This window comes from Pinus tabuliformis, chromosome X (assembly GCF_031772625.1).
Source record: "Pinus tabuliformis cultivar Carrire ecotype Pingquan chromosome X, CPIR1, whole genome shotgun sequence".
NCBI classification, from domain to species: Eukaryota; Viridiplantae; Streptophyta; class Pinopsida; order Pinales; family Pinaceae; genus Pinus; species Pinus tabuliformis.
In genome coordinates this window covers 1,344,250,318-1,344,275,665 of record NC_142308.1, presented here as the reverse complement: position 1 = coordinate 1,344,275,665, position 25,348 = coordinate 1,344,250,318, and the positions used below count along the sequence as shown (strand labels likewise).

At 38.9% G+C, this 25,348-nt stretch overlaps 1 protein-coding gene across 4 annotated transcripts in view; it reads right to left on the bottom strand.

Moving 5' to 3' along the window:
- Positions 1-363: 363 nt before the first annotated feature.
- LOC149145045 (FAD-dependent oxidoreductase family protein) overlaps positions 364-25,348 on the bottom strand; it is a 152,025-nt gene continuing 127,040 nt past the window's right edge. For 3 of the 4 annotated variants that reach the window (XM_089449425.1, XM_089449426.1, XM_089449427.1), the window contains 2 exons: positions 1,069-1,195; positions 364-941 (listed from right to left, as the gene is read on the bottom strand). In XM_089449425.1, coding sequence (XP_089305551.1) covers positions 437-941; positions 1,069-1,195 — 632 coding nt within the window. In that variant the 3' untranslated portion in view covers positions 364-436. The remainder of the gene's footprint in view (positions 942-1,068; positions 1,196-25,348) is intronic. The other variant, XM_089449428.1, reaches the window with a different exon arrangement.

Below are 25,348 nucleotides of genomic sequence, written 5' to 3'. Positions count from 1 at the left end.
AAAATGATGCATTTCTACATATTTAAATTAATGTTCAAACTTGTATAGAGCCAATTTAAGACAGCTCTCCACAACAACAACAACAAATGTGTGACTTATTTAAAAAAAATTAAGAATAAAGGGGAGATTTAGTAAAACAAAAGAAAAATACCAAAAAGGAGCATCTACATTGAAGAACAAAGATGAAAAGAAAGCTAGGCAACCTAACAATAAAAGAGAATAAAGATTAGCAGGAATCAATAAAAAAAATTAGAGCTACATGTCAAGGCTTAACTCAATAAATCTTAATTAGATAAGCACTTAAAGATGTATGGCTATCTAACTTTCATGCAACCAGTGAGTGTTTAGAAGATCATGCCAAACTTTCTAAAGTGAAGAAAATGCCATAAAACTTACATTAACCACCTTTTGAGCCTCGGGGATGAAACTTATGTCGCTAGCTGGACAACATCCATGATGTCAGTTCACTAGGAAGGACATCTTGATTACCTGATGCAACAGCTTTAGCAATCAATTTCCCCAGCAACCCATGGTATATAAGCCCTCTTGAGCCAAGACCACCCACAAACCAATATCTAGGAATCACCTTTTGGCTAGAATGAGTGTTTTTCTTTCCAAACAACTTATCCTTTTGCATCGACTCTAAAACAAAATTATCAATGCAACCTATAAGAGGCAATGCACCAAGAGATGTGCGAGGTGGCATGGCCCTCAAACCTGCTTTAGTCCCTAAGACCGTCCATTGTTTTACTGCAGGGTATACTGTAGATATCTTTGGCAAGAGTTCTTTAAGTGCCAAAGAAGCTTCCTCTATAGATACATCACATGAAGTGTTGAAAGATCCCCACTCTTTTGTTGCTCCAATAAGAATCTTGCGAGGGCCTTGTGCTGCAAGCCATGCACTTGATAATATAGAAGGGGATTCATTGTTGTATATTTCTCTGAAAAAGAAACATAACAATTATATCTTAAGCATATATTGAACAACAGTTACAATACATTTCATAGATGTTGTCTAAACAAGATAGACTTATAGCATATGTCAATTTTGTTGTAACAGAAGCTGACCTATTAGCAGTTGGCAATTCTAGATGAGCGACAATTCCCTTGCATGTGGAAAGAGGCAATTTGCCTACGAGCTCTGGCAACAAACCAACTTTTGCACCCAAACAAATAATTACTGCGTCATACCCTCCTGCATAAAAATATAAAACTTACTCAAAAAACAAAATACTTACCATGCAAAAGAGTAATCATGTAATGAAAGCATTAGCCACAAGTTCTTTTAAAAATTTTGCAATACAAATATTTGTGGATATCAAACCCAATTGCATCCTTGAGACAGATTTTTATATTCAGAAGTCTTGCAATTTGTATTTGTTCTTAATGGGCCTTAACTCTGAATATGGCATAAACATCAATATTGGATTACGTATCATGATGTGTTTCAAAACCAGGAGTAAACTTAAATTTTTTTAGGATAAGATTTACACAAAAGTCGGGAATAATACTAGCGTTTGTTCTTGGATTATTTGTATGTTGTGCAGTATTAGAAGGGGCTTGGAATTTATACTCTTAAATATGATTGATTGTATAGACCTTGAGCAGACTATATGATTCTAATATAAATTTTAGACTATCTTGTTCAGATTTTATTTACTGTCTATGAGACCAAGGGACAAGAAGTTATCATAAACTTCTTGACCAAAAGTAAATGTAACACAAATTTGCTGCACTATAATTGATAATATTAGCATATTCTGATGACTCTATAGATTTCTATTCATTTGTAGCTCTTGGTATGGTCTCCCTACCACTTGAATGTAAGTTTTCAAGAAAGAAAATGCTTTCTGAGATTTTGTTTTTTAATAACAGGTTTGTATGTGCATATGGAAATATGCAATTGGTTTGTGTATGTGCTTGTGTGCATGGACATATGATTAAAAATGAGGTTAAAAATGACGTCCTTGTAAAGTAATGAAATTTGATAAAATCAAATGAACTTAGATGCTAGGCACGTTGTAGATTTCAGAGTGTTCCATATAAATACAATATGGTATGTGTACATGTATATCATATGTATTCATAAGATAATTTAGCATCGTACATATCAACGATATTTTCAATCACTATTCAAGGTGCATTTCCAGTTCTCATTTATGTTAGTGTATTATAAGCAAAACAAAATAGGTCAATGATGGTATAAGGATCAGATTCTTATAAAGTACCAGGACCTAAGAAACATCAGTTTTGAGATCCAGTCGTAATGCCTCGAGACCACCAGTAAGAAAACTAATGAAGATAATTAGTGGCAAAGAATGAAAGGATGGACAAAAAGTTCAAGGGGCTTGCTAAAGAAGGGCCAATCCTTCTTGTTATTCATTAACGAATTATAGATGTCTTGATTCAGATTTATTTCACCTTACATTTTGAGCTGGTAGACAAGCCTTAAACATTTGGCCCAGAATTAATGCTCAAAAGTTGGTCAAATTTAATTTAATTTGACTTAAATTTAAGTATTAACATCCAATAAGGCCAATGTTTGCCAATGGGACAGTAAAAAATAGAAAGATAAGTAAACATTAGGAGTGCCAAAGCATTTCTGAGAAAACTGCAAAAGAACAAAAAATATATATTGACAACATCGAAAACTACAGGAAAAGAAAAAGAGAAAATGGGAGGAAAATAATGCTTCAAAGAGAAGTGATCAGTCACTAAAGAGCTCAAAAGATAGAATCTGACAGGCTCTAAACTGTCCAATGAGCACACATTCTTTGTATTTGCCAATGTTTATGGATTTGCAAATTTGACATTTAGTTCAGTTTCTTCATTCAATCTATTAGACTCTTATCAAGTGGAAGTCCCCATGGGCTCTAGACATCCAGGTCATGAGGTCCTGGAGGATGCAGAATCTCACAAAGATTCACATCTAATCCAACTCTTGGTTAAAATCCTTCAAGAGTAGTGGCAACAATAAAAGGAGTTTCGGGCCAAAATTATACATGACAATATGGCCATGTTCCAGCATTATTACTTCACAAGGAATAGATGTACACTAGTTCCAGTCAAGAGGGTCCAAGTCAAGAAACTCCATTGACATTTTTCTGCATTTCGACAAGAAATGATGTCTACTAGTTCCATGGGAATTACTCCTCTAGCAATTAAGCACATCTTGCATTTTATGCTCAACACAGTGCCCCAACATCATCTATCTTGGTTGACGATACTTTAGAAAGTACAAGTATTGTAGATGAAAGCCAACATAAGGAATCTCATGAATAAATGCAACCTCAACTTCACCCTGTACTCATACTTTCAGTCACCCAGGTACACTCAGATTTTGTTTCACCTCACAAGGAAGCATTATATTTTTCACTATTGCTTCAACTTCCTTCTGCAAATTCTATCCTTTAGCACGAAGGGCATCCAACAAGTTTCTTCATTGAACTTGTTTCTCTAATAGAGTGTTCTGCCACTAGTTCAAACACTTCATTATCAGTGAGCACACAAGTCCACACCAACAATCCAATTACACAAAGCCAAAATACTATTTCATACTTAATTAGAAAGGATGTTCCCCTTTGGAAGTTGGTAGCATAATTATCTAACCCAATGTTCTCTGCAGTTATAAAATACAATGCATCTCTTTGACATAATTATCAAATCCACTATTCTCTATTTGCACTTACAAATGGTAATTCATAAATTCATACACATGATATTTATTTCAATTGCTATGCCATGATCTTTAATACTTTCCATCTTTCCCTTTTTCACTTCCATCTCTTTCATAATTTTTTTTTTTACTCTCGTTCATGTTTGTCTTATCATATGTCATTCAGCAATGTCCAGCTTAGCAAATTGAAGACCAATGTAAACCTAAGTCAAATAAAGCCAAGGTGGCTAGATGTGAAGAGCGTGAAAATCAAAAGTTTAAAAATAATAAAGCTAGAGCTATGCCGCCTCATTGAAAAGGCAATTACCCCTAAGTCCTATTACCCACCAAAATGGGCAACCCTATAGGAGAAAACTTTTCTCCTATTCTTAACAGCCAGCCAGTCAACCACATAGCTAGCAGCCCCTGACAACCACCACTAGTTCATAATATGCCATTATATCTCCACCACTTGCATCAGCCATATGCTTCTCACTCATCTGGCATGGGCACATGGACAAAGGTGGGCTTCCACTCAAAAGGTGCTTTAATCATTTTGTAATTCAAGCACACAAGAGAAAAACAAAGGCCAAGTTGGTAATTCAAGCATCCATGAATGCTCCCTCCTCACATCTATACACTCAGGATGTGGATCCTCCATCAACTGATCCCTTTGACCATGGCACTTGGCCATGAAGTCTTATCCCCTCCGTGACCATCATTATTATTCGCTAACACCTATCAATTGAAGGGTGGATTTAGGAAATGCTACTTTCCCTCAAGGGCTGGAAACACCTAAGTCCTTTAACCACTCCTACCTAAGATGAAACCACCATTGCGAGCTCAAGACCCTGATTTTGGAAGGGGATCCCTATTTGAAGTATCAAATAGCCCATGACTCTCAAGCTTGGTTCATTGAGATGCAACAATGATTTTTGTCCCTAGTGACTGGTTGCGTTCACTAGAATATATGTTGTGATTGTCAAGTGGTTCAACAACCCATGTCTTGGGCACCTTTCCACAAGTACCTAGACCATTAAAGAAGTATATTGGCACTATTAAGTGAGACTTTGAGATTCTTCAACCTCTTAGCAGCAACAACATTTCACACATGTTCCAGGGAACCCCCTGCACCCAAGACATTGTACCACACTTTGCACTAGATTTGATGATTCTTCAAGGTGACACAACTAGATCCAACATGCCCAAAGGCTGGCCTTAACACCAATTGATGGAGGGCAGTTGATCCAGGGTCTAGATGAGGATGGTATCACCTTCAAAGACTAGCGAGGGCTAGTAGCCCCTGGAAAGTGTTGATTTTTAAGTGCAATTAAGACTAGTACAAATTTTCAAATCAATAACTCCTTCCAATGATACAATTAGTCTTCATATAGCATTCCAATCATTAAGTAGTTATACATGAAAAATTTCAACCATTCACTCTCTTCAAGAGATCACAGTAAACCTAAGTCACCTGACACGAGACACGCAGGACACAAGGATTCCAGTGTTCGACACGGGTATGTTGACCCCTCAAAATTGGACACGTTATATATATATATATATTAAAAAATAGATATTTCTTACACAAATTCTCATTCACGATACAAATTCATTGATTTCAAACATAGATCTTCATCTAGATGTAAGTTTTATTGTTTACAAAGTAAGTTAGTAACATTATAGCATGCATAGTACATACAAAATTCAAATACAATTGTAATTTGTGACATGTCACATAAATGATAAATCAATGAATCATAAATTCTAAATTCATAAATGATAAATCATAATACATATTCAATTCATCAATGATCTAATAGGAGAAAGACAAGATAGTAAGATAAAAACATTGACAACTGTAGTTTTCTCATTAAGTCATCAAAATCAAAATTTGTTACATAGGTAGTGCAATGCCAATGGAAAATAGAAATAGAAAATACAAAACAACTACAAGTATACAAGCCTCAAGGTTGTAGGTAGTTCATGACTCATGAGTCATCAATCCTCATAGTCATCATCAAAATCAGCATCACTGTCTGTTGACCACTATATGTCAACTACCCATAGCAGTACACCCCCTTTTCTTCGCAAAAGGGATAGCGCTTGATCGACGTGTTCGTGCCATTCGACAGTCATTGTTGACCTGATCATGTTATGTTGTAAACCCAGTCTGCATGTATAAATAGTAAATAATCTTAGCAGAGTTGAGTCATGTATGTATATCGCCTAGGTGGATCTAATTTTCTAGTGATAATCTACGTTCTTGAAGGTTTTTTGTCTCACCGATCCATGATCGGCAGAGTTTTCCTTCAGCCTAACCCCAAAGCCGGAATGAATTTTGTCATTAGAATCTTAGGGGAATCCTAGTGCGTTGATCTGCTAGATTATATTTGGTTGCAGAACTGGGTGGTCTATGAGGGTCTATGTCAAATGGGTTTTTCCCCCTTGAGATGTAAAATTGTAAAAGTCATGATGTAAAGTGTCTTGAGGGTTAGGAAATGTTTTAATCCCCTCATAGGTCATGGGTCCTAAGTCCTAAGTCCTAGGTCCTAGGTGATTTTTCCAAAGGCTAAGTTCGAGGATCCATTTAAAAAAATAATTTAAAAATAAATAAATAAATAAAGATATAAATAATTAAAAAATTAAAAAAAAATTAAAAAAATTAAAAATTAAAAAAATAAATAAAAATAATAATAAAATTAAAAAATTAAAAAATAAAAATTTAAAAAATAATAAAATAATAATAAGTCAATTTTTTGAGTAAATAAATGCAGAATTTTAATTTTTTAATATATTAAAATGCATTTAAAAATTTGACGGATGAGATTAAAAGAAATCTTGATCCTCATCGACGGTCGAGATTAGTTTGACATGGATCACTCGAACTAGCTGTTGGGAATTTTTCCTTTAAATAGGGTGCTAGGGGTCATTTGAGATCAGATTGGATCTTAGAGTCTGGTGCTAAAGGAAGCTCTCTTGTAGTCATTTTTTGTGCAATAAAGAAAGACTTTGGGGTTAAAAATCTTGCTGGTGTTACTCTTCTGGAAATGCTGTAAGATTGTTTTATTTTTCTGCATAGTTTTATTTTCAGTCATCGATAATAGCTTGATGAAGATTGATTCAGGCACAGGTATCTTGCCTGATCTCTGGGGTTTGAATGATAGTTTAGATTCTGAAATATAATGGCAGGTATCTCCATTTGATCTGGGTTTCACTATTGTTTTCTCCCTCTATGTTAATGGTTGATTTTAAGCTGTGCAAGAAATCTTAGTTTTGAGTTTACCGGGCGTTAGGGGAAGTTCTCGGCTGAACCAGCCAACTCCCGGATTGTGTTTTCTGAAAGAGCCCAGCTAGTGTTAAGCTCGGTCTTATCATTTGAAATTTTTATGAATACATGCAGGGTTTTTTTGAAGCATTTCACATTAAATTAAATTTCTGAAAATATTTGTGGCATAACAAGAAATCTGGCTATTTTAGAGCCTGCAGTTTGTGAATATTGTAATTATTTAGTTAGGGTTTTAGCTTCGTTTTCTGCACATATTATTTTTGGGTTTTTTTCCATTACAGGTTGCAGGGTTTTCTGAAGATTTCCGAGGATTTGATCAAAGTATTTTGCTGCTCGGGGTTTATTTTTGTTACAGGAAAAATTCTTTCTTTTGGGCAGGCTGGATTGCTGCCATATCTCCTGCGTTCATCTCCTTAGCTCCCTGCGTTTCAATCTGCAAACTAGACCCTCACTCTCCAAGCGATTTCATTTCCCATCGTGGCTCCATCCTTGCTCCTCAACTCTACCATTCATTTGCTGCTGCCCACGTTTCATTGTTTCCACAATAAAATCTACAACCACCGCAGCACTCGATTTTCCTCCTTCACGCAAGCTCCATTCCCTTCATGCAACGCCCACAGCCTGCAAACAAACAAAAAGAAAAGAGGCCCACGCAGTCCTGGCCCGAGTTGCCTCCATACCCTCGCTCTCCTTCCCACAGCACACCTCACCCTCTCTTCAGCGGGTTTTCTCCTCTCTGCTAGACCTGCAAACGCACCACAAACTCCAATAAAAAAAACCGCAGTTCCCTCCCAAGCCGTCAACCTGCCCTGCAGTTCCATTTTCCCGTCATTTCACTCTCCACTGCTGCCATTGCCCTCAGCCGCAGCTCCTCACGCCTTACTTCCGCCATCCGACCTGCATATTAGCAACGATAAGCAAAAAAGGGTCGAAAATCCATTCTTGCGTGGTTGGCATAATCGATTTTCAGGTTTAGCGTAGGTGTTTCTATGTGCTTATGCATTGATTTAAGTTAGCTCTTACAGTTAGAATTAAATTTTTTTGTTACGTTTTGGTTCTAATTTTTATTTAAATTCAGTTTTTTGTTTTTTTGTTTTTTTTTTTTTTAATTTTTAACTTGCAGCTTCATATGTAAAATAAAAAATTTCATTAAAAACAAAAAAGTAAAAAAGGGGTTAGATTTGATTTTTCATTAGTTTTAATTTTGATTTCATTTTGTTTAGAATTTAGTCTAAGGTTTTATATAGATTTTAGATTTTAGATCTAATTTTACAATAAATAAAAAAATAAAAAATAAAAAAGGTTTCTTTTAATTTAGTTTAGATTTTGACTTTAGTTTTAGATTTAGATTCAGGATTTGAGTTATTTTGTTTAGTTTATTTTTTATTTTTCTTTTGAAAAAATATAACAATAAAAAATTCATAAAAATTATAAAATTACAAAAAGCATAAAGAGTTTCTTTTCTTTTAATTTAGATTTTTAGATTTTTTATTTAAAGTTTCATTTAGCCTTTAGTTTTATTTTATTTGAAAAATATAAAAATATATTTTGGAAATATTTTGCCGGATTCAGTGTTGGCTCAAGGATTTGTCGTGTTTGCAATATATCTTTTCTGCTGAGGCTAAAATTTGATGTGGGACTAATATTTATCATTTTCATGTGGTTAAATACGCTTAGAAGATCATTTAAAGATTAGCTATATGAATCTGATCTTTGGTTAGCATTTAAAATTACGGGTTATTTACAGCATTTAATCTTTTTCGAAATTTTAATTGCTGGAGTATTGTTAAACCATTGAGCGTTTATTGATTATCTCACATTTGGTAAAAGTTAATCTTTGTTTGAGTTGTTTGATGGTAAATGATTGTTAATGAGTTCATACTTCTGCAGTGTTAGTGTCAGCCTTTCCAGCCTTCCTACAGTGATCAAATATGCTCTTACAAAGTGATCTCAGAGTGTCAAAGTCAAATTTTGTCATTTCAAAGAGTTTTCAAGCAAAATTTGGTCACTAGGCATTAGGCCTAGGGTTTGCCCAAATGTCAGTCTATCAGCTGAGTGTATCATCATTCAGAGGGTTGTCATCGTCATGTCAGTATCTAATGGGTCATTTTACATCTTGTTCATGCTTCAGTTGTGCCTAGGCAAGCTCATTTCCCTCTCCTAGGGTTTTGAAAGCTAATTTTTCTTGGATGGTCAAATCACCGGCAAAACTTGTTTCCTGATGTTCATACACCTTCCCCTATCTTTAAAGTACCTTATCAAACACTTCCCATCCCTTAGATCCGCCAAATTCCTCATTTTTGCACAAACCCTAGTTTCTAGCTACAACCTGGCAATTTTCTAGGTTTGACCTGTGTTTTGCCCTTTTCGACCCCTTCCCCTCACTCAATCTCTGAGATTCCACTTTCCCTTGCTTCCTAACATCCCTCCCCACTCCCAAAAATTTCCCCAAGAATTTAGAAGCCCCCTATCCTCTTCATTTCGCTCCATTTCGACAAAATCCCTTGTTTCACACATCGGGACAAGTTTCACTCAAAAGCTGTTTCTGAGCAATCAAAGATGAATTTTGCAAAACTGAGAGAGGTTTTTGTCCACAACATGCCAAGGAAGAAAAACTCTTTCACTTTTTACACAGGTGTCATGGTTTGAGAGAAATGTCAAAAATACCGGCGAGAACGAAGGTGCTCCAAGGATGGTTGGCCAAAGCACAAAAACGAAGGAAAACGCCCGATCCACTCCAAACTTTGGCCAAAGCCTCTTTGACTGAGCATGGTACTTGATTGGGGACTCCCAGCCCAAATTTCAAGAAATTTGGAGAAAATTTTGTCATTTGTGAATTTTTTGTGCAATTTACAGGTTTTGGCCATTGGAGTAGTCTCACCCCGCGCGCGACCACTCGGGAGGACTGCTCAGAATCACAAAAAGTTGACATTTTTGGAAAGGGCATGCAAAAACTAGAATTACCTATACTTGGGGTCAACTTGATTTTGAGATTTGGGCCTCCAAAAGCTCAAAATACATCAAAATTTTGACTTTCTGCCCACTTTTTGAGTTGCAGAAAGTGACCTTGGGAGAATTGACTTTTGAGGGGTCAAATCAACTCCAAATCCAGAAATTCCACTTGGGATGGAAAGTAGACAGACCAAGCTTTCCAATGAGCCATCTTGCACCTAATTTGGACCAGTGGAACCCACTCAAAAGTTGCTGCAAAGGGGCGCGACCACTCGAGCAGGGGGCGCGACCACTCGAGCTGAATTTGGCAGTTTTGACTTTTCAGGCCAGAAAACACTGTTTTCACCTTGGTTGATGATTTTTACTTGTAGATGATGGATGAATGTATAATTTTCATGGCACATTGATAGATTTTATCTCTCTTTACCTTTCTAGAAGCTTCCTTGATGTAAAAAGTGAATAATTAATGCATGGATAAGTTAGCTAAGTAATAGAGGCAAGTTGTTTGACTACCTATTATCTAGTGCTTAGTTTAGAATCAGTTCAAACTGCTCCTAGGAAGCTGAGATCGACCCCTAGAGGTGGGGAAAGGAGTTAGATGGTCTATATTATGCCTTCTCTTGCTCATTTTCATGGTTGGACTCTTGTGGGAGAAATATTATTGCATATTGTACATCTATTAATGCAATTTAAGGAAAAGGAAGGCCAGGATTTTGCAGACATCATTGTGGATTTTTGTGGATTGTTGTGTTGATGGTGTGTTCTCTACATGTTATTGTAAGTGTGTTTATGTGTTTCCATCTCTTTCTTTGCTGCTAATTGAACAGATGAAGTGTTAAAGTTTGAATTCATGCATGCCATGCTCAGCTTTTAATTTTGTTCAATATCTATGTTTTCCACTGTCTAAAGAGGATTCAAAGTTGTTGTTTGCCCTCTTTAGCTCCTCCTCTATCATTCCTGATCATCCATCTCAGATTAAGGCATCAGCACTCACTCCTACCTTGCCCCAAAGATCCCCCTGCGAAAACTGAGCCCAATCCCCGCACCCTGAATTGCACTCCCTCCAATTGCCACCAAAAACCCCAAAAATCTTTAAATCAACCTCCCTTATCAATTTACTAGCCTAAAATCTTTATCCCTAATTGGTCAGCTTATCATATTGAAAGATCTACCGAATCTGACCCGAGAGAGCCTTCTCATACCTCGTAGGGCTAGCTACGAGGTGAAATGGTTTGATGTAGCCTTGAGAGTTTGTCTATCTCAGCCTAGGTGAATTCCAAGCGCTAACATATTGGCGACCATACTGGGGAGAACAAACTGATCTTTTGCTCATTGATGTGTTATTTCATAAGTCTTAGACAGAGCCTGAAGTTACGCCAGGTAGCCTTCGAAAACGCTCTTGTTTTACATCAGCGTTAGTAGATAAATGCTGCTTCAGTCAATCTCCGTGAGCTTGTGAACGTAGCGCTTCATTGACTCTTTACCCCAGTACATGTATCAAGTTCAGATCTGATTGTTGATGGTGGACAACGATCAGACACTTGAAAGGCTGAAATCATTCACTGGCGACTCCTTTCACTGAAGAATCCAGCAACCTGTGCTTCATGGTGACTTCACTGCAGAGAGATCAGTAGCTCTGAGATTTTCAAGATGGATCGGATTGCAAGAAGATACGCTCCCTTGAGCCGAGATCACATTCCAGGTTTTCCGAATAAGATTCCCAAGGTAGATTGGTCAAGGAATCTGCCTACATTCAAAGATGATGGTAAGAAGGATGCTGCTTTACATCTGGTTAGGTTTCATATGCATATTCGCAAATTGAAGGTGGATTTTCCTGAAGATTGCTTGATGAAGATATTCTTGGCCACTCTGGAAGGTAAAGCTCAATCATGGTATGAAAGTTTGCCACCTGCTTGTATTTACTGTTTAAAGGATTTTCATGCCTTGTTCATTGAACGATATAAGGACTCTTATCCATCATTAAATCTAGTTCAAGATTGTTGCCAACATGCTTATACTTTTATTGAAAGCCTTGAGAAGTTTTATGAAGATGATAATTTCATGGATGAAGAGATCATGGAGGCTTTGTATGAGAATCCATTTCAGCAGCACACAGAAATCTTAGAGGATATTTGTCAAGATCAGCAGGTTGAAGATGGTCATATGGCTGTAGATGATGAAAGAGAAGAGCTTGTTTCAGATCTGCCCACAGAAGACAACAACATGCAACCCATCAAAGAGAGCTCTAATGTTGAGATCATAGACCGAGTTTTGGATTCAGATGTTCATGAACAGCAAGGTGAGACTTTTGTGCAAGTAAGTGATGAATCTCCTTTCAATAACTCAGTAAAAAATGATAGTTTGAATGCCTTGTCATATGAAGACAATCACTGTTTGAACAAAAGAAAACAAAAGGTATTATCTCCTCTATCTGAAGATGAGATAGATCTACTTTTGAGAGGTCTTGTTCCAGCTCAAGTTAACGCAGAAATGCAGTGTGCACATGGTCAAAAAGATGATGGTGGACCTTCTTCTTCTTCTGAAAAGGAGGGTTTTGTTGTTGAGACCATAGACAAAGTTTTTGATCCAAATGTTCTCATGCCATCAGAACAGAGTCTGCATGAGGAGGTAATTCAGTCAGTTCATGAAAAGCAAGATGACATCTTCATTCAAGTAAGTGAAACAGTTCCTTTGGATGAATTTATGGTAGGTGATAGAAATGTCATTTTTGCACTTCAAGAATCAGCTGAAGTTTCTTTCCTTATGATTGAAGAATGTAATAAGGAACTTGATAATTTGGTTATGATACCATATGAAGATCACCCACCATATTGTCTGACTACCGAAGATCATAGCATACAGGATTACCTTTCAGATTCTTCATATGTTTCATGTGCTGAAATGTTTTTTCAAGAAGAGATCTGCTCATCCATTTGTTCGGAATTTTTTGAAGCTTATGAGCCTACTTTTACCGAAGCACATGATGAAGGTAGATCAGAATTTGAAACAAAGGACACCTTGATCTTTCAGCAGGAGGTGGCAGTGGCAAATCTTCATGTTTTTCATGATCCTCTAGCAAGTTTGTTGCAGCCAGCAGTGATAGTGTTTATTGCAGTGTTCAGTGATGAAGGAGATCATGGTCAGGTATGTTTTTGGATGCCCAGTTATCACTATCTATTGTTGATCATGAGCTCTGATCAGGAGAATCAATCAAGAAGGCATCTGCTTGATTGGTTGCATTGGCATTTTGATATAGTTTGATGTATATTGTCTTGTAAGAAATACAGGTGGTTGTCATCATGATTTCAAATCTTGATGGACTGCTGCCCTTCAACAAGCTTTGTAAGTTCTTGTTTTAGTTAAGTCAATCATGAGTCATTTGTGTTGGTCTATTGAGTGAGTTTTTCAAATTGTTTCAGCTTGTCATTGAGTCGGTTTGAGTCAAGCTTAAGTTAAGTTGCAGTCAGTGTTCAGTCAAGTTTTCATCTAATAAATGTGTCAAAGTGTTGGGTCACATGTGTAAATAATGACTCCATTGCCCAATGATTGTAAGGCACTGGTCCGCTCTCCCAGAGTTCTGTGGTTCTTGGCACCTCCAAGGAGCTACCATCCCCATTGGAGCCAATGTTAGTGTCAGCCTTTCCAGCCTTCCTACAGTGATCAAATATGCTCTTACAAAGTGATCTCAGAGTGTCAAAGTCAAATTTTGTCATTTCAAAGAGTTTTCAAGCAAAATTTGGTCACTAGTCATTAGGCCTAGGGTTTGCCCAAATGTCAGTCTATGTCATCATTCAGCTGAGTGTATCATCATTTAGAGGGTTGTCATCGTCATGTCAGTATCTAATGGGTCATTTTACATCTTGTTCATGCTTCAGTTGTGCCTAGGCAAGCTCATTTCCCTCTCCTAGGGTTTTGAAAGCTAATTTTTCTTGGATGGTCAAATCACCGGCAAAACTTGTTTCCTGATGTTCATACACCTTCCCCTATCTTTAAAGTACCTTATCAAACACTTCCCATCCCTTAGATCCGCCAAATTCCTCATTTTTGCACAAACCCTAGTTTCTAGCTACAACCTGGCAATTTTCTAGGTTTGACCTGTGTTTTGCCCTTTTCGACCCCTTCCCCTCACTCAATCTCTGAGATTCCACTTTCCCTTGCTTCCTAACATCCCTCCCCACTCCCAAAAATTTCCCCAAGAATTTAGAAGCCCCCTATCCCCTTCATTTCGCTCCATTTCGACAAAATCCCTTGTTTCACACATCGGGACAAGTTTCACTCAAAAGCTGTTTCTGAGCAATCAAAGATGAATTTTGCAAAACTGAGAGAGGTTTTTGTCCACAACATGCCAAGGAAGAAAAACCTCTTTCACTTTTTACACAGGTGTCATGGTTTGAGAGAAATGTCAAAAATACCGGCGAGAACGAAGGTGCTCCAAGGACGGTTGGCCAAAGCACAAAAACGAAGGAAAACGCCCGATCCACTCCAAACTTTGGCCAAAGCCTCTTTGACTGAGCATGGTACTTGATTGGGGACTCCCAGCCCAAATTTCAAGAAATTTGGAGAAAATTTTGTCATTTGTGAATTTTTTGTGCAATTTACAGGTTTTGGCCATTGGAGTGGTCTCACCCCGCGCGCGACCACTCGGGAGGACTGCTCAGAATCACAAAAAGTTGACATTTTTGGAAAGGGCATGCAAAAACTAGAATTACCTATACTTGGGGTCAACTTGATTTTGAGATTTGGGCCTCCAAAAGCTCAAAATACATCAAAATTTTGACTTTCTGCCCACTTTTTGAGTTGCAGAAAGTGACCTTGGGAGAATTGACTTTTGAGGGGTCAAATCAACTCCAAATCCAGAAATTCCACTTGGGATGGAAAGTAGACAGACCAAGCTTTCCAATGAGCCATCTTGCACCTGATTTGGACCAGTGGAACCCACTCAACAGTTGCTGCAAAGGGGCGCGACCACTCGAGCTGAATTTGGCAGTTTTGACTTTTCAGGCCAAAAAACACTGTTTTCACCTTGGTTGATGATTTTTACTTGTAGATGATGGATGAATGTATAATTTTCATGGCACAATGATAGATTTTATCTCTCTTTACCCTTCTAGAAGCTTCCTTGATGTAAAAAGTGAATAATTAATGCATGGATAAGTTAGCTAAGTAATAGAGGCAAGTTGTTTGACTACCTATTATCTAGTGCTTAGTTTAGAATCAGTTCAAACTGCTCCTCGGAAGCCGAGCTCGACCCCTAGAGGTGGGGAAAGGAGTTAGATGGTCTATATTATGCCTTCTCTTGCTCATTTTCATGGTTGGACTCTTGTGGGAGAAGTATTATTGCATATTGTACATCTATTACTGCAATTTAAGGAAAAGGAAGGCCAGGGTTTTGCAGACATCATTGTGGATTCTTGTGGATTGTTGTGTTGATGGTGTGTTCTCTACATGTTATTGTAAGTGTGTTTATGTGTTTCCATCTCTTTCTTTGCTGCTAATTGAACAGATGAAGTGTTAAAGTTTGAATTCATGCATGCCATGCTCAGCTTTTAATTTTGTTCAATATCTATGTTTTCCACTGTCTAAAGAGGATTCAAAGTTGTTGTTTGCCCTCTTTAGCTCCTCCTCTATCATTCCTGATCATCCATCTCAGATTAAGGCATCAGCACTCACTCCTACCTTGCCCCAAAGATCCCCCTGCGAAAACTGAATCCAATCCCCGCACCCTGAATTGCACTCCCTCCAATTGCCACCAAAAACCCCAAAAATCTTTAAAATCAACCTCCCTTATCAATTTACTAGCCTAAAATCTTTATCCCTAATTGGTCAGCTTATCATATTGAAAGATCTACCGAATCTGACCCGAGAGAGCCTTCTCATACCTCGTAGGGCTAGCTACGAGGTGAAATGGTTTGATGTAGCCTTGAGAGTTTGTCTATCTCAGCCTAGGTGAATTCCAAGCGCTAACATGCAGCATTTGATAAATAATCTTTTCATCATTCATTTCATAAGGCACTGGTATATTAACTTAGTAAAATCAATTTAGTGCTTGTTTTCCCTTCGTGTCTCCCAACCCAACTGGTCCCCAGTTGGTCATTCATTACCCCATAGGGTCTACCCCCCTTAGCCGCAGGAGACAGGCTTAAACGGAGAGATCGGGGATCAGGGTGACAACCTCCGATCTGAGCATTGTCGTGACAATCTGTGTGACAACACTGTCCTCATCATCATGGTCACCACTACTCTCCTCTACTGCATCCTCCTCCCCTGTATCCAAAGTCGTCTCTGCATCTGCCAGTGTGGAGGATGACCCCTATACAGTATCACCATCATCAAATCTAACAGGCTCTAGCACTAGATCATTGAGATCCAGGTTGGCTAATGCCAACTCAACACTGTTGTCCAAACCCATATCATCTGGAAAGACATCCCACATCTTTGTCTTTCCCTTCAACCACTCTTCCCTCTGCTTGTAAATAAAATAAAGGTTGGTGTGCACATACACCATTATCTTTGCCCTGGACTGCTCAAGCCTGCTCTTCTTAATACTATACAAATTCCCATATGTGCTCCAATTCCTCTCGCAACAAGAGGATGAAGTCACCTGAGAGAGGAGCCTCCTGGCTAACTGCTGTAGAGGAGGGCTTGTTGCCCCATGATTTGCCCACCAAGAATAGGTCTTCTTAGCCCCCCTGTCTCTAATCACATCATATCCTGCAAATCGACCAGTCCCAGTGGAAAACTCTGCAGAGGCATCCTCCACCTCATCAAGCAATGCTCTATCCTGAAAAACCCGCCTAAATGCATCTTTCCTTCCCTGCGAGATTTCACCATCCATGTGAGCAGGGAATCTGCAGGAAGGTCCACCATACAGCCACTCATGGCTGTAGTATTTTGGGTTCAATGAGTGAGCCAAACAATGTAAAGGTGTGCAATTCTTGCCCCATTTGCTGACAAGAATATCCTGTATAGTACCACAGAAGGCCTCTGGTGATGTATCATACTCGAGGCACTCACTCTATAAAATAAGGCTCCTCACAAACTCAATCATGGAATCCCATCCCTCATAAACCTCTCCTAGGATAGGTTGGTCTGTATCTACAAATCGAAACAAAGAAATGATAGGGTCCATGATCTGAATAAGTAGATCTACCCTCTCCCACCAAGCATCATCTAGCATTGTGTCCTTCACTCTTTTAGAAGCTACTTGATCTGTCTTTCTCCAAAAAGACCAAAACTTTGAAATAACCATGGCCCCAAGAGCGGTCTTGACCTCCCTCAACCTCTTCAACATGATGAATAAAGGGGCAAACCATGTATACACAATCTTCAACAATGATAAATTGTTGTACTCCTAGTAGATAGTGAGGGCGTTTGTATGATTTTGTACGAAGTTACGGATATGCCATGCATCCTCAATAATGTTACCAATCCAAAGCACATAAGAAGCAATGGATTTCAGTGCTAAGTTCAATGAATGGACAATGCAAGGTGTCCAAAACACCTGTGGATATTTAGCTTCCACAATCATGCCAACAACCTTGCAAACATGTGCATTATCTATAATGATTTGCACACAAGAATCAACACCTACATCTTCAATAACTTTAATAAACAACTCACCCATATATTGTGCATCCTTGTATTCTCCAAGTGTATCCATTGCTTTCAAGAAAACTGGACCATTCAAGGAAGACACCATGAATTTGATGAGTGGGTGTCATGCTGGATCTGTCCATCCATCGGAAACAATGCTAACCCCAGATGTTGGCCATGATGATTTAATAGGCTCAAGCATTTTTTGCACCTCTTTTTTGCCTTCGTCAACAATGTGGTTCTAAGCTTCTTTGAACAAGAAGCACATACCATGATGGAGCCCCTTGAATTACAGCTCGGCACATCTCAATAAATAGAAGTGAGCATGCGACATTAAAGGAAATGAAGTTTTGATAGAAAAAAGGCAATGGTGAGATCAAGCTCTTCCCGTTTCTCCTTTTGAAAAGTCTTGTCCATTGGACCAAGTGAAATTCCCTTTCTTTTTGCTGCTTGTCCCCCACTAGAACTCTTAAAATGGGAATTTGTTGTTGCCTTTCCTCAAAAATGGAAGGGGATCATCATTCTTGGTTTTTTTTATTTTGCGGCCACATTTTCCATACCAACATTGAGCTTTCTTTCCATTTCTTTCCTCTTTTGTAAAGGAACTTTTGTACAAGCTCCAACTCCACAACCTGGTAAAGCCAACAAATTGCCTTTCACACGGAAATATGTGCTTGTAAAAGTACTGTGGCAAAAGTTGTATCTCCAATTCACATTGCCTCCTCCCTTCACCTTGCTGCTTGGCCCTTCCTCTCTTGTGACATATTTCCACAAGGGATATTTCTCAATGTTACCTTTAGGAGGAAGTCTTCCCTCAACATTACTTGCAATAGAGGGAATACTTGCAGCAGACTCTAATGAAATTGGGGGAGAAGGGGCATCTCCAATGGGGACATTCTTCCCCTTCCTTTTCCCCTTACCTACTGCCCTTCATTGAGCCATGAATACTGTAAAAAAAATAAACAAAAAATGCACAAATTTCTAAAATAAATGCATATGCAAATAGTTGTAATACAAATGCAAAAAAATAGAGAGGAAATGCACTTACCTGTTGCTTGAATCTCCTTGAAAACGCTCCCACACCCTTTGCTCTTTGCTCCAAACCCCTCACAGCGAACCCACAACCAACCTATTGCAAAAGAGATGAGTGAAAATGATGAAAATAACAACAAATTTCGCCTTTTTATGGCCACGCGGGTCCCTTTTTTCCGAATTCGTGTCCCAATCGGACATGACGTGTCTCGATTTCCGGACACGAATTGCGTCTGATTCGCCGGATTCGAGACACGTCGCCCTGTTTGAACGAATCTGGTTTCAGAGCTTGTAAGGCACTTGTATATATACTAAAACGTGGAGCACAAGTGGGGGCAGTTTGGTTGCTGGTTGACCTTGACGAATTGTCCCATAACACAAATAAATTCATATCTCCATGAATACTTATCGGAATCGGATGATCTTTAGATCAATCCTACACCTCTCGATGAGAGGAATCCAAGAAAAATATCAAATGCCATAAATAAGATAACCCACATGGAGTTTGGCCCTAGTTGCCAATTTTAACACTCCCTCTCAACTAGGAGAACTCCATCCCCTGATCCATCTGCCGGGCTATACTATCTCTGCCATCAGTGTCCTGCACTGCTTTGCTCTGCTCTGCTGAACCATGAAGAAGAAGAATTGATCGAGAATGTCTCATACCATTCTCTACTGACCCGAAGTCAGTCCCATATGAAGAGAGTGTGTCATACCACTCTTACTGATTCGAAATTGGTTCCAAATAAAGAGTGTCTCATACCACTCTTACTGATCCGAAATCAATTCCAAATAAAGAGTGTCTCATACCACTCTTACTGACCCGAAGTCAATTCCAAACGAGAGTGTCTCATACCACTCTTACTATCCCGAAGTCAGTTCCAATTGATCCCAGATCAATATCATCCTAGCATAGGGAGTACGGTAGTAACACGATGCATCCATCGGTACTACTAATGTTCCTATCATCATTTCCTTGCTCATTGGCCAAATGAGAGGTACTTCCCATGAGTCCCAGACTACATGGGTAGGATGTCTCAGTAGGAGAAGGATGAACCACTCATCCTGTTTGCATGTCGCAAGGGGTATCCCAGGGGAAGGCTGAACCACTCACCCTGTACACAACAAATCACTAGGGGAAGGTTGAACCACTCACCCTATGATTGTGTCTCGGTGGGAGAAGGATGAACCACTCATCCTGCCTACATAGCAAACCACTAGGGGAAGGTTGGACAACTCACCCTATGGTTGTTCATCGCTCCAAGATGTACCCCCAAGCCCCCCAGAGCTCCTAGAGCTCAATGTCCATATCATACACGACCCTTAGGAGAGAGTCTCTCCACGACTCCTAGTTGTTCTCAGGAAGTCAAGAATTTGACCTTTCCCAGGGGCTTCGACAGAATATCGACGACGTGCACATTAGTCCCAATGCGATGGAACCTTCTTGCTCCTCGATGTACTATATCCCAGATAAAGTAGTACCTGATGTCTATATGCTTGGAGCGATCATAGAACATGGGATTCCTTAACAATCGAATCCCCCTTTGGTTGTCACAGAAGATCACGATGATATCCAACAAGTGTCCAAATAGCTCACTGAAGAGCTTCCACAACCAGACAACTTCGCACAAGGTCATACTCCCAACTATGTATCCAACCTCAACGGTGCTCAAAACAACCGTCTTCTGCTTCCTGCTCATCCAAGATATCGAAGCTGAACTCAAAGAGAACCAACACCTAGAAGTGCTCTTGCAATCCTCCACACTGCCTGCCCAGTCAGCGTTCGAATAATCATGTAGCTTCACATTTCTGGCAGTGTATCTCAATCCATGAGAGATTGTGCCCCGAAGATATCTCAGAAGATTCTTGGCACCAATCCAGTGAGGCTCAACCATATATGAGCTCAACATGCTAACTGCAAAACATATATCCGGATGGGAGTTCACCAAGAACATCAATGCTAGAATGAGTTTATGAAACTTAGAGGCATTTCCCAAATCAGGTTCGACATCCCTACCACATAACTTTTGAAAGTTAAGCTCCATCGAGGTAGTCACGGGCTTGTAGTTCACCATTCCAAATCTGGAATCCAACTCCCTCTTACTTTTGCAAATGAGAGGGTCTACACTTGTCAGAAAGAGGTCGTCCTCAGAAGGTGCCAGTATGAGAGGTCTATCATCCACAACCTTCAAGCAAAGGTTTGGATCGGTTTCACTCCTAGTGAATCTCATCTTCATCAGACAACTATCAATCTTTTCATATCAAGCCCGGGTGTTTTGCTTCAAGCCATAAAGGGATTTCTTCCACATGCATACATGAGATTCCCGATCATGAATCTCAAACCCCTCGAGTTTTTCCAAATCTGTGGACCTACTACATGAGGGGAATGGTCCCCTTGTAAGATTTTCCTTTGGTACATCTCGGACATGTACCTTCATACTCTTCTTGAATTCATGTAGGGCCCCATAATAAGCAGACCTTCGGTGCTATAGAAGAGATGTGTCAACCTACATGATCCCCAATGGACTTCCTGCAACTTGATACAAATTGCCAACCCTGAATGCAAGAATAAAAGCATCTTTGAAAATTCCCTTTTCAAACACGTACCTTTCCATCGATGAATGCCACCTTGAAACCTTTGACTTTCATTGTCGAAATGGACACCAAGTTCTTCTTGTGATCAGGTACATAAAGAGATTCTTGTAAATGAATCGAGTTACCCTCATTCAATTGAGGGGTAACATTCCCTACACCCTTTCCAGGATAGGTGGCATTAACTCCAAGTATAATCCCATGATTGTTTCCATCTCTACCAAATAAGAGAGAGTATCCTTCTATCCGATGAAGTGCCTTGAAGTACTACAATCAATAAGCCAGATTCCCAAAGAGTAGTGGCGAGGGCCAATATAGGGTAACACTCTTTTAGATTATCAAAAACAACATTTGATTCTGCATACCTAAGGTTCCTTGCTTTCTTTGAAGAGTCAGCCATTTCCTTGATGAATTGCATTACCTGTCATTCCTCTGATCATTGAAGATGTCCCTGGATTGATTGTTATCATCATCAAGTGATGTGTCCCTGCCATTCGGAGACTCCTTTGTATAATGGTTGAACTTATTGCAAGCAAGGCATCTGCCTTTCCTTCCACCCTTAGATCCAGACTTCCCATTGAAGTGATCTTTAGGTAGGCCATCAGAAGCTTTCGCTGTGCCATTCTAATAATGTTCTCTGCTTCGATTTCACCCTTGGTGAATCTGAAGAGGGATGAAGAACCCATTGAGCCTTTTTGTCCTTTCCAACTATCTTCGGAGATTGCTCTTTCACTCTTGCTTGGGCTTTGTCTTCACCTCAACTCTGATACCATGTTAATTTTAGGTATGTTCTATGCTGAGAGCAATTTTACTTCAATTTTCCATATAGCTCAATATCAATTCCATATTAGCAATCACATTTAGCATGATAGTAAAATGCAGATAGAACATAAACATAAATCGCAGAAAACAAGAGGACACAAGATGTGGCGCTAGCTAGGGACAAACCCCAATGTGGGGAAACCCTTGATCAATTCTTCTTATATGTTCTTCAATAGTTTAGCAGAGAGAGAGATAGTACATATACAATAGAAGTCAACACTTTGACTTATCTAAATAAGAGCAGAGATCATCTCTAAGAAGATGATACATGAGGTAGCTGAACTCAGTTGATGACATGCTGCTTCAACTGATTCTCCAAGGTGACTCCATCACCATGTTGCACCTCATTATCATGTTGCACCTCACTGTGCTGCACCATGCTACATCTCATCATGCTTCACTAATCATGACTGTACCCATCACTGTGCTCAATGTATACTACAATGTATCATCACTTCAACATGCTGCTTCAATACCTTTTGCTGTTGCACTATTCACATCATGCTCATCATCATCAGGCTGTACCAATGTGTTGCATTGTACTGCATCCATGCTGCCTACAACAGTCACTGCATTTATCATGCTTCTTTATGCACCTTACTGCATCATGCTACCCATGCATCTTATTGCACTATCACTATGTCTTACTGCAGTTTCAGGTCTGCAATATAGTTGTTGTGACTGTGATTGGTTAGGGCATATTGGCAGCCCCTAAACAGTCATCCAAACAACCCTCCTTGGCTGCGGCCTATACTAGGAGAGATGCTCACCTGACTTGATGTTGTTCTGGGCATGAAAAACCCTCAATATACCCTACACTACCTTTAACAGTGAGGTAGGGCCTGTGACCTAACCACAACAATCTACATTGCCCTCCCAAGGCTTCTCCACCCAAGAACCACCACAAACAGCTCTGAAACTTATCCTCCCTGTCTCGGCCTTCAAGAACAGACTTCGGACTTTGTTCAACCCATGAAATAGTCCTCCAACCCATGTTGCCCTATCCTCTCATGTTGTGGCCTCAAAACAAAGATCTTCCATTAGACCTACGGCTAGGGCTAGGGCTTGAATGCGCAGCAGTTTAGGGCATATAGTAAACCCTTATAGGACAACGAGGGAGCCTACTTCAATCTCCTTCATGACAGTAGTGAGGGTCTCCCTTTGGACAGCGTATTAGACAAGGGTTGTCTTCTATGACAGCACGAAGGATTTGGGCATGTCTGCTTCTTAATATGACAGCGTCCTGGATCTATGCGTAGGGCTTTCATGAGCTAGGGCATCATCCTCTAGGACTGCGTTTTTCCCTTAGAGATTCTTCTTTCCACTAAAACCCAAAACAAGTGGAGAAGAAGAAATCTCAAGAGAGTTGTGTGTTCAAATGACTTGCAAGGCACTTGTATTTATACTAAAATGTGGAGCACAAGTGGGGGCAGTTTGTTTGTTGGCTGACCTTGACGAATTTTCCCATAACACAAATAAATTCATATCTCCAAGAATACTTATCGAAATTGGATGATCTTTAGATCAATCCTACACCTCTCGATGAGAGGAATCCAAGAAAAATATCAACTGCCATAAATAAGATGGCCCACATAGAGTTTGGCCCTAGTTGCCAATTTTATCTATAAATTAGAGTCATTTGAGTCTCTGATTTTTGGCTAAGAAATTGTTGTTAAAGCATTTGTGTAAACTATTGTCCCACTGGGAGCTATTTTTTCTATCATAATAAAGACTTTGGAGTGCAACTCGAGGTGTCCATGTTCATTGATTTGTGATATGTACTGACTACATGCTTTTTTATGTCGTGTTGATAAATGCTAAGATTTGTTTTTCATTAGATGGAGATAAAATCATTCTATTGATAGTTTTTGGCTAATCTTAGGTGATTTGATTCGCCATATGATTAACAGATTGTCTTGAGATAAATACATAGTGTTTGCAGATACTTCAGTCATTGGTCTCCAAGTTGACAAACCGTGGGCAGTGATCAACTTTGCTTGGATCCTAAATATTTATGTGGTGGATTAAATTTTTGCTATGGCTATAGTGTGCGTGGGGTTTCTAAAGTATTTTTAGTAATTTATCAAAGAAAAATAGCCATAAAAATATTATTTCTCAAAAAATTTAAATTTCAAAACCCTTGTATATTTGTATAGTTTTGTGAATAATTTTGTAAATTATTTTGCTAATTGGGATTTTGGGATTTTGTATATATTTGGGGTTTTGGGTGTTTTATTTTCATTTTTTGCAGGTTAAATCAAGAGAAGAGGTCAAAGTAGAGCTAGATCTAGGCCCTTGAGGGTAAGATCTAGTCTCTAGAATTTTCTTGCAAGACTAGCCATTGAGAAATTTGCAAAAAAGTTCGAATCTTGGAAGAGAAGAAATTTTATGAAGCAAGGGTTTCATTTTTGGCCTTCCCGGGCCCAGATCTAGCCCTCCCAAGGCCAGTGTTTTCCTTCTTAGCCCCTGCGACACCCTTCTTGGCCATTTCTTACTTCCTTTCCTTTCTCTTCCTTAGCCATTGACCTTTTCAGCCCTTCTTTGCTCTCTTTCCTCTTGCTGTCATCCTCTAGCCCTAGTTTGCCCTAAATCCATCTTAAATTTTTGGACTGCATACTTGGTGGATTTGCAGGTTTTGGGCCTCAAAAACTCTATTTTCCAAGTGGAAACTTGATCCCAAAGTTTCAGCAAATTTTGACCAAGGGATCTTCAAGGCCTTGGGCCTAGGTTTTGCTCTCTAATCCCTAAATTGCATTGTTTTATAATTTTATGTTTATAACAGTGATAAATAGGCCCTAAAATCACATTTAAATTGGTCAAAATAACTCAAAATTGCAAAAATTTTCCTAAATTTTGGCCACTTAGGCATTGGTGATCTAGCCTAGATCTAGAATTTTTCTTGCTGGAATTTACTACATAACTGAACATATCAGATCTACAATTTTCTGAATCACACATCTAAAAGGGCTCAAAAGGTTAAGTTTTCAATTTTGGCAATTTTTTCCAAGTTTTGGGCATGTTTTGGCAACTTGTTGTAGCATAGATAACTCACTATTCTCATCTTTTTCTACTGTTGTAATAAATAGATCAGATCTGAAAATTTTTCTGAATACTGCATCTTAAGGTGGGCTAAAAATCATTATTTTACTTTGGCAAGTTGTTGGGCATCTCACTGATCATATCTAGTCACTATTGGCTTGTTATCTCTTGGATCTAAGGTGTTTTCCTTACTGCTGTCACAATAGTCAGTTATTGCTCATAAAAAGGTCATTGGAACATAAAGTACATTAGTGTTTTCATAGCTTTATATTTTGTTGTTTCTTGTTCCTAGCATTTACATTGTGGAAGTGGCTAACATTGTGTTCTGCTTGTGATTTGATGTGCTATAAGAATTCATATTTCATATCTAAAAA